This window comes from Pelecanus crispus, chromosome Z, assembly GCF_030463565.1.
Source record: "Pelecanus crispus isolate bPelCri1 chromosome Z, bPelCri1.pri, whole genome shotgun sequence".
Classification (NCBI taxonomy): domain Eukaryota; kingdom Metazoa; phylum Chordata; class Aves; order Pelecaniformes; family Pelecanidae; genus Pelecanus; species Pelecanus crispus.
In genome coordinates, this window is record NC_134676.1 from 9,835,137 (window position 1) to 9,851,189 (window position 16,053).

The window sequence follows — 16,053 nt, forward strand, 5'->3', positions numbered from 1 at the left end:
ATCCCATGCTACCAAATCTGTGTTGGATGTATGGATTGCATGAGCCAGTGTGGACCTGGCTAATTCCCTCATGTGTCTCCTTTTGTTTCATATCCTTCAGGGAGCCTCTTCAAGCCTGGTGGTGAAGTTTGCAGATACAGACAAGGAGCGTACAATGAGACGCATGCAGCAAATGGCAGGACAAATGGGCATGTTCAACCCCATGGCCATCCAGTTTGGAGCATATGGCGCCTATGCACAGGCAGTAAGTATAGACACTGGCTCTATGTATGTTCACAGGAATGAGGATAGCACCTAGAATGACAGAAAAGCACATGTGAGCAGAGGAACAAATGACAAGAGCAGAGAAGGAACCAGTGATTTCTCCATTAAATCAGTTAACACTGTGGGAGCAAACTGAGCCATGCCATCAGGGGTAGGTGAGGGCATCTCCCAGGCAAGCCTCAGAGGTGCAATACTTGCTTCTAGCAGTAACCAAACTATGATCATGTATGCACCCATGCAAGACACTACCTGTGGGGTCTAAGCCATTCCTGTCAAATACAAACACAACTAGCCTTTGAGGATTTGCATAAAATAGTCCTTAATTCAGCTTATCCTAGTTCTCTGTCCCATGTCAGCACCACCTGGTACCAAAGGCTTGTGAGGTCACAAATACCTTTCTGGCCATCTCTGCTGCCAGGCCATGCAGACTGAGCTGAATGAGGGAGATGGCTCTTTGCTCCATTTGGCCAGGCCCCTGCTACACCATGCATCATTGTGAGTACCTTTGGAGGGACCACAGGATAAAATGGCAGCTGTAGAGAGAAGTGCTTTTAGATTCATGAAAACATGCTACAAAATACTAAAATGGACAAGCAGACATATGCACACATACAGTCCTGGCTCCCCAAAACAGTATGATTTAAGCACACTGGGGAAAAGTACCAGCTATTTAAAGTAGTGTTGCAGTGTCTAACTTCAGGCATCTTACTTATACACCAAACCTGGACCCTGGGCCCATGAGACAGTATGACTGTACAGGGAGCAGGGCTCCTGACCAAGCCTTGAAATGGATGCCTCTGGCAAAACTACTTTCCTCAGGCTACAATTAACAAGGACCTGCAAGACAAGATCAGGTTCAGGTACCTTGGTCTCTGCCAGATATTTCAGAGGAAGGTAGAGGAGATACTGCAGCAGGCAGACACAATACTACCAGGTGACTTTGGCTGCATTCTCTGGAGCAGACGAAACAGGAACATTTGCAGGCAGTGACAGTGCATCTAGGTGCTTCATTCGTTTAGTGGTAAAATGTGGCCCTCGTATACGCTGTGCTAGATTTGTCTACGGGAGGGAAGTAACATTAATCCCATTTTCCAGAGTAACATCTTCCTGAATGAGAGAGCCCAAATGCCTTGCCTTAAGTAACACAGGTTCAACTCAGGAATCAGAGTCCAGCGTACCCGTACTCCCTCCAGCACACTGACTGCTAGGCTCTGCTTTCTTCCCTCACTATTTCCTTCTCATGCATTGGCACCATGGATTTCCCATCACATCCACATGTTCTTGTTTCAGCTTGAGGGCCTAGAAATTTCTGTCCTCTACTGAGTGTCCTGTGCCTCATTGAACACTTGGTAAAACGCTGCCTAAACCTTGCAGGAGCTATGGTAGAGTCATGAGGACGTGCTGAAGAGCTCCACAGAAGTTCCCCCTCTCCTCCCAGCTGCACACCCTGTTGCTGCTCTGGACTTTTTTTATTCTCACTCCACTAGCCAAATTCCATTTTTCCTTCCATTTTGCCCTCTTCATTTTTATTCCCAGTCAAAGACAATCTTTGTCTCTTCCTTTGTTCCCTGCTCCCCTCCTCACATGATAGAAGAGCTGTCCCCTCCCCTGTCTGTCTGTGTTTAACTGTCCTCCTGGCCAGGGAAAGCTGCAGGAGAGGAAAAGAGACAGTAAATCACAGCTGAGCCCAGGTCAGTGGCCAGCAGCCTGGCAGCAGGATGCAGTGTCTGTGCCCCCGTGTACTAGAGGAATTAACAGGAGGAAACCCATGGCCAGCTGGGACAAACGTCTGCGGAGGCTGTCAGGCAGGAGATGTGGCTCCAGTATTATGCTACAGGCATTTTTCAGGCAGCTGGAGAGGTGGTAAAGACACACCATCCTGATGCTTTGGTCCAAAAACTCTTCTTGCATAATTTTTAATCTAGAGTAATTCTTCTAATTGCCAGCCTAGGTTTATACTCATATAAAAGAGGATGCAGTCTGCACCTTTACACTACAAAAGTTCCCTCTATCTATTTCTCACCAGATAATACAGGACATTATGAGGGTAGGTGCTTGAGTGAGGATATATTGCTGAAGGAAGAGTGAAAACAATTCCTGAGTCTGCTCCTGCTCCACTTGAAACCAATGAATATTTTTCCTGTTGATTTCTGTGAAAGCAGAATTGGACCCATTCTCTTTTTTTTCCTAGTAAATATGCTAATAAGGGGAAAAGAATAAGTTTTAGATCTTGACCCATTGGATATGACAAGCTGGTGACACCAATTACCCTGGGGACTTCAGAGCTGTCTAAATGATGGGATCACATTTCCATGTGGCGCCTGTACACCCAGAGCATGCTCAGATGCTGTCTCTCAATCAGCGGCCCTATCTGTGTCTCTCCCTATCTGCTTCATCTCACAGTCTCACACAAAAGGGAAGGAAGGGAGCGCAGAGGCTGCGTGACGTTCCCTCGGTCCTGATTAATCCACCTCGGACTGCTGGCTTTTAGATATCAGGGTGATTGGCACCTCGTAAATGTGAGCAGGAGATGGAGGGATCGATAGGGGGAGAGGGAAAGGGGGGGCAGTTTTATTCAGCCCGACATGAAGTTGAAGAGCTAAGGCAAGTCAAGAGGAGGGAAGGTGAAACAGTGAAAACGCAAAAGCAGGACAGCTTTGACAGCTGATGCCACTGCCACCAGCAACTCGTGTGACTTTGGGTGAATCATTTGACCACCTGGTCTCATTTCCCCATGTACAAATAAAGCTGATGATCAGATCTATTTATTTTCCCTTCTCCCGCAGGGACACGGCTCTTTCGTGTGCTGTCTCTCTATGGGTTTTCACACAGGGGCATGGTGGTAACACAAATTTAAGAACTGCCTCAGTGCTTAGTATTAAGGACAGGACTAGCATGAGATACTAGGTGCTCTGATTTGTACTAGTAACCTGTTCTCCCAGCTATCCCACTGCAGTCCACGCTTGACTGATGTCTCCATGTAAGAGTTCCCAAGCAATCCCATGAGAGCTGGTTAATCAATACTTTCTAATGGTCTGTCCCCATGGAGGAGGTTGCCAAGGCCCCTAGGCAGCGGTTTCTTGCTGAATCTCACCCAGAGAGGAATCATGCACATCACCAGGACTGCATTAGCTCCTGCAAAAAGGTGTCCCTGTATGAAGGTGGCCAGTGCAACAGAAACCCACATGGTGCAGCTGTTTTGAGGGATTAGTGGGTAGCTGTGGATTCACAGACCAAGCAGCACCCCACTGGGGAGAGGCGGCGAGGGTCTCAGTCCATAAGTTTTTGACTGATAGCCACTAGTGTTGCCACCAGGACTGCTTTGGGCCCCAGATCCTCTTTAAGTTACTTCCTTTGCAGCTCAGCAAATGGCCATGTCACAGGTTACCCCCTGCTGCTGCCCGCTGCTAAGCCACTCAACCTCAGCTTAAGCAACTTTAACCCTGGTAGCAGCAACAGCCTCACATCAGCTAAGCAACTAGTCCTTGGGTTCAGCAGCCATATGGCCTCAGCTCCAGAGGCAAAAAAATCAGGAAGCAAAGGAGTTTCTCCTCTGTGTGTGTTTTTTGCTTCCCCTCCTTATGTACCACCTGCAAGCAGACCAGGCAAAGCTTGGCACTAACTGTGTGCTGTTTCAGTGACACAGAAATCATATCAGATCCACTTCACCTCTTTTGTATGCAGCTCAAGACAAAGCAGGTTTCATGGCTCCCTAAAGCTCCCAGAGCCCCTATACTAACTTGTTTCAGGGTTTTTTCTTTTCAGTAATATCTTCCCATATTCATTTAGGTTCCCCTTTCATGGGGTAATTATTTATTTTAGTTCACATATATAGGGCACCAGCCCTTTTTGTTGTACTGTGGATCCACAACAGCTGGGTATTGATAGCTGTTTCCACAGTCTTAGTTAAGGCCAACTTGAGGTATAGGTCTGAACTCAGCCTGGAGAGAAGGAAGCTGATGCTAGGAGGCACTACCTTTGATTTGCTGCCAGTGAATGAACATGCAGAGACACACTCCTGCCCAGAGCAGCACAGCACACCTTCTTAGACCCTGGTAGGCGGTGGGGTGACCAAGCCCAAAGTCATGATCAGTAAAAATCAAAACAGACCATGAATGGTGGTAGTATAGTCCTGGTCCAAATAAACAACAATGTCAAAAGTTCTTGCAGGTCTTCTTTCTTTGAAGAAAGTGGCAAGTAGTTAGCGGCTGTCTCATGTCACTGCTGCCCCACCATGCAGAAAAGGAAACGTGCACAGATTGAAAAGGGTTGGGAAAATGGGAAAATGCAGAAAAGCAAAGCAAGAACAAAGGAAGAAGCCTTGGAAAGTGACCGATACTGTATAAATTATTTAATTTTTAAATTATTTAAAATAAGATCAAAGTCATAAATCAAGTTTGCATAAAAAATGGGGTGGGAGTGTTAGCCACAGTCTCTTGGCTGAATTTCAGCCATGGAATGAATTGCATCCTGCAGCAGGGGACAGGCATAGAGTTAGTAAGTAAAAATGGACAGATGGGGCCAGGGGTAACATAGGCAATGGCAACATTTGCGCTCCGGCCTGGAGCAAGTCCTTTCCCATCAGTAAATCCCAGCTCCCCTCACTCTGAAAAAGTACAAACGGCTGCAGTTCCTGAACTGCAGACAATAACTGCAGCAAATCTGGGAACATCCAGCACAGCACAGATCTCAGTCATCATCAGAAGTGGTCACCTTGGGAAGTCAAGGCAGCTGTGACTACCATGCTGACCATAAAAGCCTAGGTGCCCCCGTCTGCCTCCCTGTCCCAGCTCTTGTGGAGATGAAAGGGTACTTCTACTAAATGATCTGAGGTAGTGCTGAAGGGAAGAATCGTTTCTTCCAATATTTATTCAATTCATACTGTGAAATTATTTTGGAAAGATACTTAAAAAAATTTGGCTAGCCCTATGAAATCAGGGAAAACTTACTGAATATAGACTATCTTCTGCATATAATAGTTATTTAAATGAACAAAAAGGGACAGTATATTGGGTAAATACTGCCTGTTACACAAATCACTTGTTCTGATTCATTCCAGAAGAGGAAGCCATTCTGAAACCATGGTACATTGTAGCAGGGCTAATCCTATATTTCTGATTGTCAGCTCCCTGGCAATTCAGAAATAATGAACACTCAGATTTGGGCTCTATATACATTTTTTTTTTTTTAGGTTTTGGGTTTTTTTCTCAGTTCTCAGGAAGTTAGAAATCCAAACCATTGTGTATCAGGCTTCGGAAAGACACTAAGACACATGAATCCAGTGTTGCACATTTGTTTAGGTTTTTTTAAATCTTAATTAAATTTTCAATTTATTTTCAAAGCAGAGATTTCTGTTTCCAAGAAGACATTAAAAAATGTCTGAAAGACCATTCTGATTTTTTTTCAGAATATCTTCTGTTTGTTTGAAGTCTTGGGAGATGTTTTTGTTTTTATTTCCCAATGGCCAGTTAGGTAAAACAGATGTGAATTTGTCAATTCCATGTTTTTATCATTTATGAGTCCTCTTACTGCTTGATTGATCATTTTGCTTAGCTCTTTCTGTCACAGGGATACCATGAAGATTAACTAGCTAAGTGTTTCTATAGATTGTTAGAGGTGGGAAGCGTGGGATTCTGTTATTACTTTTATTATTATCACTGAATGAAGAATATGAAAAGTCAAACAAAACATCATGTGGTTCAGAGACAAGAATAGAAAATAACACTGAAAACATGAGAAGGTTATCAGGCCTTTCAAAGTAAGACTTCTCCAAGGGCAATGATCATGCTATTTCAGAAAGAAAGCATCAGAAATAATCTTCTATCTCCTCTTCCCCTTCTTCCATTTCACGTGTATTTCTTTTGGATGCTGGGGAAGGCAGGCTGCAGCACCCTTGTCCTATTTCTAGCAGGAATTTTTGGCCTTCGCTAAGTCATTTCATCTCTCCGTGCATCTGTTTCTCCTGTAAGAAAAGGCTAACATTTCCTTTCATTGAATGCAGTTGTAGTCTAACAGTCACCTGACGCCAGAGGCAGCCATCCCATTCCCAGCTCCACCTCTGGCCACACGTCCTCACCCCATGCCACTAGACTGACCTTGACCACGCAGGGAGCCACTTCTGGGAGGAAAACCAGCAGTAAGAGCCATGTGTCTGTGTTGCGTATTTAACGCTGTGCTAGTGGTGTTCCTGCTTGGCAGCATCAGGTGTGCACCTATGCTGGTGCAAAGGTAGCAGCAAGACATGGAGAGGGACATGTGCATTGGCAAGCTCTTGCTTCAGCTCAGCTGTGTGGCAAAACTTCATCCGTTGCTGGTTTTTGTCTTAATCTCCCATGCTAGGCTAGGATGGATAAACCCCTGGAGGTGTCTATCCACCCACTGATGACAGAGCTGGCTGAAGTTTAGCCACCTCAACTTGAGGTAGCAAAAGTGTGTGTGAGATGAATCCTCCCATCTCTCTCTGTTGACCAGCCATCACTACAACCCCTCCCCATGTTTTGGATGACCTTACCAGTTCTCAAGCCTTGGGATGGGGACTGCAGACTCATAGCTCTTCAGTTGTTTTCCATGGGCATGAACCAGTTTGGTAGCATCTCCTGGTCTCCTCAGAAGATAAATATTTGAGCAATAATAAAGACCAGGCTGGAGGAAAGAGGGAGCAAATCTACAAAATCAGATGAGGAAAAGCTCTAAATGCTGAGGCAAAGGCCATGCCAAGGAAGTAAGAGAAGCAAAAGGAAATATGTCCTTTCAGCCGAGGAAGGGAAAAGCTCCTCTCCGTCTCCTTGAATCAGTCTGAGATAATAAGGCTGCTGCCTTTCTGATTAGTGCTCTGTGGCCCCAGCCCAGGCAGGGAAAATCTGCATTTCAAATGGCATATTTTAAAGTACACAACACCCAGGGGCCCTGCTGCTATTGATTTTCCTCTGGTGGGGTCAGTGCCTCACTTTCTACATCTTTATTAACTGGGACCATACACTGGGCCTCTTTCAAAGTGAAAGGAGAGTGGATGGGACATTTGTCTTCAGGGGCAGCTGGGGAAGGAGTGGGGTGACTTTTATTTGAGCTCACTCAGGAGAGCTTCAGAGGTTTTATAAGGGAGAATGGTGACCCTTACAGGACTTGCCCTCCTTTTGTAAATTTCCCTGGAGCCACTGTGAGCTATGCTGTCAGCTTCTTTCAAGATGACTGTCCTCCCACCCCCACAATGCCGCTGTACTCAGCCAGGCTGTGACCATCAGATATTGGGCTGGGAAGGACGCCCCTCCTCTTTCCCCTTAACCTTTACCCCTGAGCACCTCTGACCAGAGAGGGAAGGGAATGAACAGGAAACGTGACAGCAGAAGGGTGGCAGGAGTGATGCCAAGGTTTGAGATATTCAGACATGGTTGGAACATGGTCAGGGTCCCCCCTCTATCCAAGGAAGCAAAGACAGTTAGCTGGGGTACATGGCTGTGTTCAGGTATGGAATGCTATAATCCTTCCAGCTCTGGTGAAGACCCTGGTTTAACCCATGGGCTGGCTCTGAAGGCTGCAGCGAGGTGTATGTCCTCTGGGTCATGAAGTACAGTGCTCCAGCTCATTTCACCATGCTGGGGTGGCAGGCATTCCAGGTCTCCAGGGCATCTCTGGTATCCCCAGAGCACTGAGTATAACAGAAATGGGGTGGCCACTCTCTGCAGGATGCCTGCTGTAGCAGAAGTAACTGAACATAGTTTCCCGAATCACAGGCTAGGGCCTTTATTTACTGCATTACCTTTTTCACCCTAAGCTGAATTTAATCTCTTTGCTCCTCAAGCTCCTAATTCAGTCTGTGTGGGAGTATGCCCTGTTTTAAGCAAGTTTCACTGAAACCCACCAGGCTTTAGGCTGCAGACCCTGCACGTTCAGCACTAATCAGCAGATTAGGATCATCTAGTTCTTCTCATAAGGAGAGAGAAAATACCTTCTTTCTGAAGGTCTGTGACAGAAATGCATGAATGATATTATGCTGAAAAAGGAGCATGCATGTAGCCAAGGTATATTCTATAAACATTCATCTTCCAGTGCAAATTTATAAGCCCTCTGAATACACAAGAAGCTGCACACTCAGGTTACTTGGTTTGCAAACCAGGAGGAGCACCTGCCATTGCGGAATTAACTCTGGATGACTTAGACACATCCATAAGCAGGAGAAGAAGTTGCATAAGCCATAAATAATGTCACAAGTGATTGCCTAGCTCTGCTGCATGCAAAATGGACATTGTCTTTGGAGCAGCACAATTTGTACTACCACTGGCAATGTGGTATCTTTTGGATAGAACCCTGTTTCTTTTGCAACACAGGTGAAAGACAAATGAAAAAAGGATTAACACTTTTCTTTTAAATGGTTGGGAACAAAGGTCCAAAAAATATCTGCTGAGAGCCAGGTAAGGGATTGGAATGATTAGAATCATAAAATCATGGAATCGTTTAGGTTGGAAAAGACCTTTAAGATCATCCAGTCCAACCATTAACCTAACACTACCAAGTCCACCACTAAACCAATTAAGGGTAGAGTAGCAATTTCGTGTTTCCTGGCTTGGTGGCTGGATTATTTTTAATGAAAGTAAAAACTAGGAATTATTAAGGTTGGAAAGGATCTCTAAGATCATCAGTCCAAAATATGAGATATGGGTCAGCACACCCAGTGCTGGAGTCAATCCAGTGTTAAAGATGGATGGATTCCATCTTCCTCATTCACTTCATTGGCACACTTATTAAAATCACCTGTTCTGTGCCTCCTCTGGAGAATAAAATCAAATGATATCTAGAAATAAATGTACTCCTTAAAGGGGAATCAGCATTGCGCTGTAATAGAAAAGATTGTCTAATCACTCCATCAGTAATTATAAAGAACAAGATATCACTAATTAAAATGTGAAAGTGCCTTATGCAGGTTATAATAAAAAGGGTAATTAACAATCAAAGGGAAAGCCACCACCTTGCCACCAATCTGTGTTAGGCTACAAAAAATAATAGTACTCAACTCTAGTACAGCACTTTTCATCTGTGGATCTGAAGGCACTCCTACATGGGGAGGCAGGTATCCTGTGTCCCATTTTATCGCTGGAGAAACCAAGGCAAGTTTACACAACTTGTGCACAGTTATACAGCAGGTCAGTGGCAGAGCATCCTTTACTTTTATCTCTTCACAGATGGCAGCAAGGAAAGTTTCAGCATCTGAAGGAGCGTAGTGATTTCAAGGATTTGTTTTCGTGTGTATGTATATGAACAGCTAATTTAGCTGATATTTCAATATTAAACTGAACAGTAGGGAACAGTCTATTCCTTGCCATGACTTTTGAATTCTGTTTAATGCTGAGAGGGGTGTCCTGTGTGCTTAAACAACATCAGAGGGTGATTTCCTGATTGGAGACAGTGTGAAATCACAGAGAGCAGCAAAATAGAGGTACTCTAATTCTGGAGATAGCAAAGACATGAGTCACATCTAAAGTCACTACAGAAAACCAGTTTCCTTCTCCACTATTACCATCAAGTCATGCATTACCAGAGGCTGGGGAATGAACAGTGTGAGGTTTTGCTCTCTGTTTATCCTCCTTGCCCCGCACTTTCTCTAAGTATTCACCACCAGTCACTAGCTAGGGTTGGATATGGACTCAGACGTACCTCATCTGGCTCTTTGTACAACTCCAGAGAAGGGGACAGAAGGCAGTTTCATCCAAGCTGCCTTCTCCTTCATGCCAGGAGCATTTACAAGCCCACTGCAGCCATACTCTACACATGAACTGCAACAACACTGTGCTAGGTTCAAAGCGTGAAATAATGATAGCAAAGTCTGGTTTTAATATAAGAAGCAATTCCAGCAAGCATAACCATTCACCACCCTCTTGCTCCAAAATTTTTACCCTTAAATGCCTGAAAATATAGCCCAGGTTCCTCATTTCTGCCTTTTGTAGGTACCCTAAAAGAAGCAGCATTTTGAACACTTTTGGAAAAAAAATAAAATTAAGGAAGTCACCCCCAGATCAAAACCACAGGGAAGGGTTTTTCCCACTACACAGTATTAATCTTGCTAAAGTAGGGGATCTCCCTTCTCTTGTACAGCTCTTCTGGGAATCTCTGCCTGGTTGTGTTGGAAATAGGTGCTGTAATCTGGTTAGAAGTTTTGGTCACGGTTTTGCTCAGTGCCCACCAGATGCCTCCCAGCAGCATAAGAAAAAAAGATTTTTGTTGCTGACAGATGGAAAGAAATCAAGTTATCCCCAGAGAATTAGCTAAGCTTGCTGCTCTGGAGAAGGGATCCTCTCTCCCCACCGCTCCACATATACTCGTCTCCCATAAGTAGCCACCAGTGCTTTTCCAGAGCTTTGCTACAAGCAACATAAATGATGAAACTTCTCTGCTCAGGAACATATAAAGTCTTTTCTCTACCTTTCTCATCAGGGACAGGCCAGGGATTTGGAGGGCTGCGTCCAACTCATGGGAGACCACCACATTGGGGAACACATGATGGGGGTGGGGACCATAAAGACCCCAAGATGCAAAATGCATTTTGCTTCCAGCCCCGATAGCGAGGAGGAAAGCAGAGGCTGGGGACTACCACAGGCAAGGCAAGCTGACATCTCAAAACAGAGGGATGCCTCACACCCTCACCGGGTCCCCATCCTGGTGCCGGTGCTGCGGGCTGCCCTGCCAATGGCCGCATGATATTTTTTCCTGCTCTCTTTGTTCCAGCTGATGCAGCAGCAAGCCGCGATCATGGCGTCAGTGGCACAGGGAGGCTACCTGAACCCCATGGCAGCCTTTGCCGCAGCCCAGATGCAGCAGATGGCGGCTCTGAACATGAACGGCCTGGCGGCTGCCCCCATGACACCAACCTCAGGTAAGGGGCCGGGGGTGTGGAGAGGGCAAAGGGTAGGAAAATCTGGCCATGTCCCAGAGGATACCTGGCAGGACACATTAGTTGGGAGGTTGTCCCACAGTGGGTGTTTACTGAAGTGTTGGTCTTGTTGGTGAAGGCCACCAGAAGTGAGGATTGCAGCCAGCCAGATCCTTTTGTGGTCTGAAGAGTGGAAAAGGGGCAGAGGACAGCTGTTACCACCTCTTCCAGGGCTAGGGCCAGCTGCAGGTCAGCTTCTGCATCATGAAATGATGCAATAACGGCAAAGTCAAAGGGCTCACCAATAGCGGGCTGTCGGGCTACCTGTGCCCCGTGCCGAGTGGCACTCACTGGTGGGTGAGGAGAGCAAGAAGGTTAGTCCCACCAGGGCTGGGATGCAATGAACTTGTTGGGGAGCAGGAAGGGTGCTGGCAGGGAAGGCACTGCAAAGGGCTCTCAACCATTACCCTTCCCTCTCAGCCTTATCCCTTACAGAACCCTCCTTTAGGTCTGAGCACCCTCCAAATGTCACAAAACACCCTGCGGAGACCTATACTGGTTTATTAGTGGTGTGCATAGATGTCCAAGGAGTCAGTGCTGGTGTTGTCACAGCCAGGCTGGTCTAAAGATAAAAAAAATTAGGATTTGTGGTGAGATGCAGTATCATTAATAAGATGAGTTACCTCTTTGGGACACATAAGCCTTTCCCCTGCGGTGACATAGGACAGGAGATACTCAGGGAAGACCTCTGGTGCTACCTGGAATGGAAGTGTTTGGTGAGAGTGTTTCTGGCTGCTGGAGCAGAGGCAGGTAGTCAGTGAAGGGCTGCCAAGATCTGGCTATGCTGTGAGGTGTCACAAGAAGACCCTGCTAGAAGCTGCAGTATATGATTCAGTGGGTAGAGAATTAAGCAGGAAGAATTACTAGACAAATTCAGGTCCCAGGCTCTGAGGTAGGTCTTGGTGCTGTCTTTTTCTCTATATGCAGACTACTGTCCATAGTCAGGATTTGCAGTACATGTGTTCTCGATGTATGACGTCATGAATGAACTACTACAGAATGAACTACTAAAATCAGTAGGTTCAGATCTTATGACGTTAAGTTATAAAAGCCAATATGACAAGTCTCATCAGAATGGAAAGGCAGAGACTTTTAGAGTTGATGGATAATGGTGTCAGAATCACCAGGAAATAAATGACATCAACTCAGAGACTGGTGATATGCCCGAGAGTCTTCAGGAAGACATCCTACAGAGCAGTAGCATGTGCCCTGTAATAATAGTTTGCGGGATGAAGCATTCCGTTTCATGTTCTGACCCAGAACATGCTTCACATCTTCACACTGAAGGCTCTTCAGTGGGGTTTTTTTGGTGTACTGAGGAGTTTGAGGAGTACTTTTTTGGCTTGCATAGGGAGCATAAATGTGCTGTTCACTTAAAGCAGGGTCTGCTGTCATAAAGCTTTTCCTCTTTGTGAGGTGTGATATTCTCTGCTGGTGTATCTTTAGTTGTTTGGGTGGTAGAAACTGGATTTCCTCCATGTTATTGGGACTCTTATTCAAGGAGGAGTCTCCATCTGTGGAGATTTTCAAAAGCTGACTGAACACAGTCCTGAGCAACCTGCTTGTACAGGAGGGTTTTCCTAGATGATCTCCACAGGTCCCTGCCAAGCTCAGCTATTCTATGAGTCTATGAGTCTATGAGTCTATGAGATGGAAATAGGACTGGCTTTCCTGGGGCTTGAAGCACAAGGAAATCATTTGGGCAGGAACAGGTCAAGGAACCAGTAGGGCCAGTAGTCATGGGGTGGCTTGTGGCCTAACAGTGGGGAAGTAGGGCAGCAGGGAAAGTGGGGCCAAACCATGAGAGGAAAAAAGTGAGAATTTGGAGAGCTTTGCAACATACCACTGAGTCTGTTAGGGGCACAGAGGATTCAAAGGTACGTATTCAGAGGACCATTTCTAAGGGACAGGTTGGGATAAAAGGATCCCTGGGGTGATGCTGGTTGCTCCTATGAGAGGCACTGGGGATGGGCCTGTGTTCAGAAGGTCATGGTATACCAATGCCCTTGTGTGAACCTTGAAGCGTCAAGCTGGCCCGGAGGGGAGCAGCTTGACAAAGGTTTGGGGTGAGACATGGGAGAAGTGAGCTATGCCTGAACCAGCTGTGGTGCAGGCAGCACTGGGCAGAGCAGGATCTGGGACTCCAGAGCAGAGCAGTAAGAGAGGAAAGGGGCAGCTTCATTGCCAAACATGAAAAGGTCTGCACTAGCCCTGGAGCAAGAAAGGGCTATCTGACAAAACAACCAGGAAAGATGTCTCATGGCTGAGAAACACTGGATAGCAGGGAGATAAGGCACCGCAGCAGTGCAGGCTTGGGGTCATTCCTAATGAACTGAGTTCTGCTAACCTGTCTGCCACAGAAGACCTCCCCATTCGCACACAGTTTAGCATCTCTTTGCAATCTGTAGCTGGGAACAATGTTAGCAGCTACTGGATCAGATACCTATCTTTTCCTTTCTTTGTGTTAGAATATGAGGGGGAAAAAAAGGGAGAGAAAGAAATACAGATCTCATTCCACATGAACTTATGGAGACCCAAGGAAAAGTGCTTGACTCAAAAATCTTATACCACACATTTTGAAATACATGTTTACAAAACGATAAATGTATAAACAACAAGTTGATGGAGCTACTGCAAATCCAAATAGAAAAGTGGCTTAATTATATGTGCACCCTTTAAACCTGCTGCTGGAAAGATTATCATATTTGCATTAGCTAGATTTGTTTTGTGTTGGTGGGAGCAGAGAGAACGTCAAACAAAGACTGCCTGGAATTCAAATGCTCTCAGGCCCTGGAAAGCTGAATCCAGGCAGTGGTTTGTGATGGCCCCACCACAAAAGAGCACAAGCTCTTTTGCATATAAATAAGTCTTGAGAATGAGTGAGTTCTGTGACATAGGTGTGCAAATACCAGTACAACAGCCAAATTCTGTGCCTACCATGATATCCAGCACAGGAAAAATATCCCAGCTTTTCTTCAGTGTAAGCTCTGCTCCTCTTCTGGTGTGCCTGGTGCCTTTTGGAGACTGTTAAACTCTTATTGTCAAAATACAGGAGAGGAAAGCTCATGGTTTTTACATGCTTTCCAGAGCACCCATAACTGGTCATTATTGAAAATAAGACACTGGTTTAGATGATTACTTGATCTCTTTCATGGTGGCAGATTTTGCGCTCTCATTATGACATACTTTCAATCATGGCGCCTATGCACTTTGGCATTATTGCAGATTTACCTTGAATGGGTAGCTTCCTTCATGAAAAACATCTGTAATAGGTTGTGGAAATGTCCATTGACAATTATTCCTTGGGTGAAATGTTTAGACTTTTAAATTACTCTTTGCATTACTACAACACTCACAAAGCATGTGATATGATGCACAGAAAATGTTTCACTCAACATCTGAGCAAGCAAGCCTGCAACACTAGCAGTGATTTCTGAGTAGCCAGGAGATATCTGAAGCCTAACATGAATTCTCCTGCTGGCTTTTGTTAGCATTCAGAAAGCCACATGGAAGATGATCATCCTGCTTCCTAGCAGGTTTTCCAGTCATTGAAGTACACTTCTGTTCTGACTTGGAAAGAAAATGAAACATTTCAAAGTTTTCTGAAAAACAGGCATTAGAAAAAGTGTTTGGAACATTGAAAAAACAAAGTGTTTTGATCTTTCTTAAGCAAAAGAAAAATTGTGCTAGAAAAAGGACATTGGCAACCAAGCAGTCCTAGAGGCTTTGGAGGTATTGGCTGAGCACAATGTCTCTGTGCTGGTATCTTCAGGCCTCCTAATCCAGCTGGTTTTCTGTGCATCCCACCTCTAGGAGAGTGAGTTCCTTGGGACATGGCCATGAGTTCATTCAGGCTCACAAGTTCCCATGGGATGTAGGAACTTAAAGAGTTTTGGATCCAGGCAAATCTAACAGACAAGAGACAGGATCCATCTCACCTGGCTTTAACCATACAAAAGTTAGACATCTGGTTTAAAGCAGTCACCCGGCTTGCCTACAGTCAAGGGAGTGCTGTAGGCAGTCCCAGTGGGTAATTCAGACCATAAAACTTTTATGCTGTTTGCTGGCATTTTGATGGTTCCTCATCAAGAATCAAGTTCATCTCATGCAACAGTCCGTAATTATGAGGCAATTAAATTGACATCTCTGAAAGTTTGGTTCAAGTTTTGCATTTCTCCCATCATTGGTATAATCTGGGTGCAAAGTGGTTATGCAGTGGGTCTGCCACTTTGTTAACTGCACGGAGGGGCTAGAAGTGAAATTTCATTTAGGCTTCCTTCCTTCTTTCTCTTCTCCCTCCCTCCCTTCATGTTGTAAATCTGCATCTGGTGTAGCTGCAGCAAGCAAGAGATCTCAAACCAGGGATGAAATCCACAACCGGCATGCACCACCACCATTTGTTCTCTGTGGTGGCATTATGCCAGTTTTACTCCAGCTACAGATCTGACATTTCCAGGGTTGGTGGGGAGGGTTCTTTATAGTAAGAAAATTAGAGAATTACAATGAATATGCCTAAACTTCCTTAAACACGCACAAAATAGCAAGCACAAATCCCTTGCTACAATTTTAGAAAAAATTACTTACATTATCTATGCAAATAAAGGAGAGATCCAGAAAAGCAACTGAAATTTTAACTAGCCTTTGTGATTTCCAAGCTGATGGCATATGCTAAGATGCCTTTGGACTTCAGTTACCACTGCTGGCACCCTGTACTTCCACAGAGGACATTTTTAAAGGCCAACACCATTTAAATAAACAAAGGGGAAACAGCAGCTTGTCTGCTCAAGATATAAGAAAAGATATTCTCCTTGGGAAGCTGGCAGCTCATGGCTTGGACGGGAGTAGTCTTCGCTGGGTAAAAAACTGGT

The 16,053-nt window shown here is 45.2% G+C and overlaps 1 protein-coding gene across 48 annotated transcripts in view; it reads left to right on the forward strand.

Annotated features, from left to right (window-relative positions):
* The window catches only part of CELF4 (CUGBP Elav-like family member 4), a 700,143-nt gene that overhangs the window by 637,029 nt on the left and 47,061 nt on the right, over window positions 1–16,053 (forward strand). For 30 of the 48 annotated variants that reach the window (XM_075726713.1, XM_075726739.1, XM_075726712.1 and 27 more), the window contains 2 exons: window positions 101–244; window positions 10,981–11,128. In XM_075726713.1, coding sequence (XP_075582828.1) covers window positions 101–244; window positions 10,981–11,128 — 292 coding nt within the window. The remainder of the gene's footprint in view (window positions 1–100; window positions 245–10,980; window positions 11,129–16,053) is intronic. The other 18 variants (XM_075726720.1, XM_075726742.1, XM_075726715.1 and 15 more) reach the window with 1 other exon arrangement.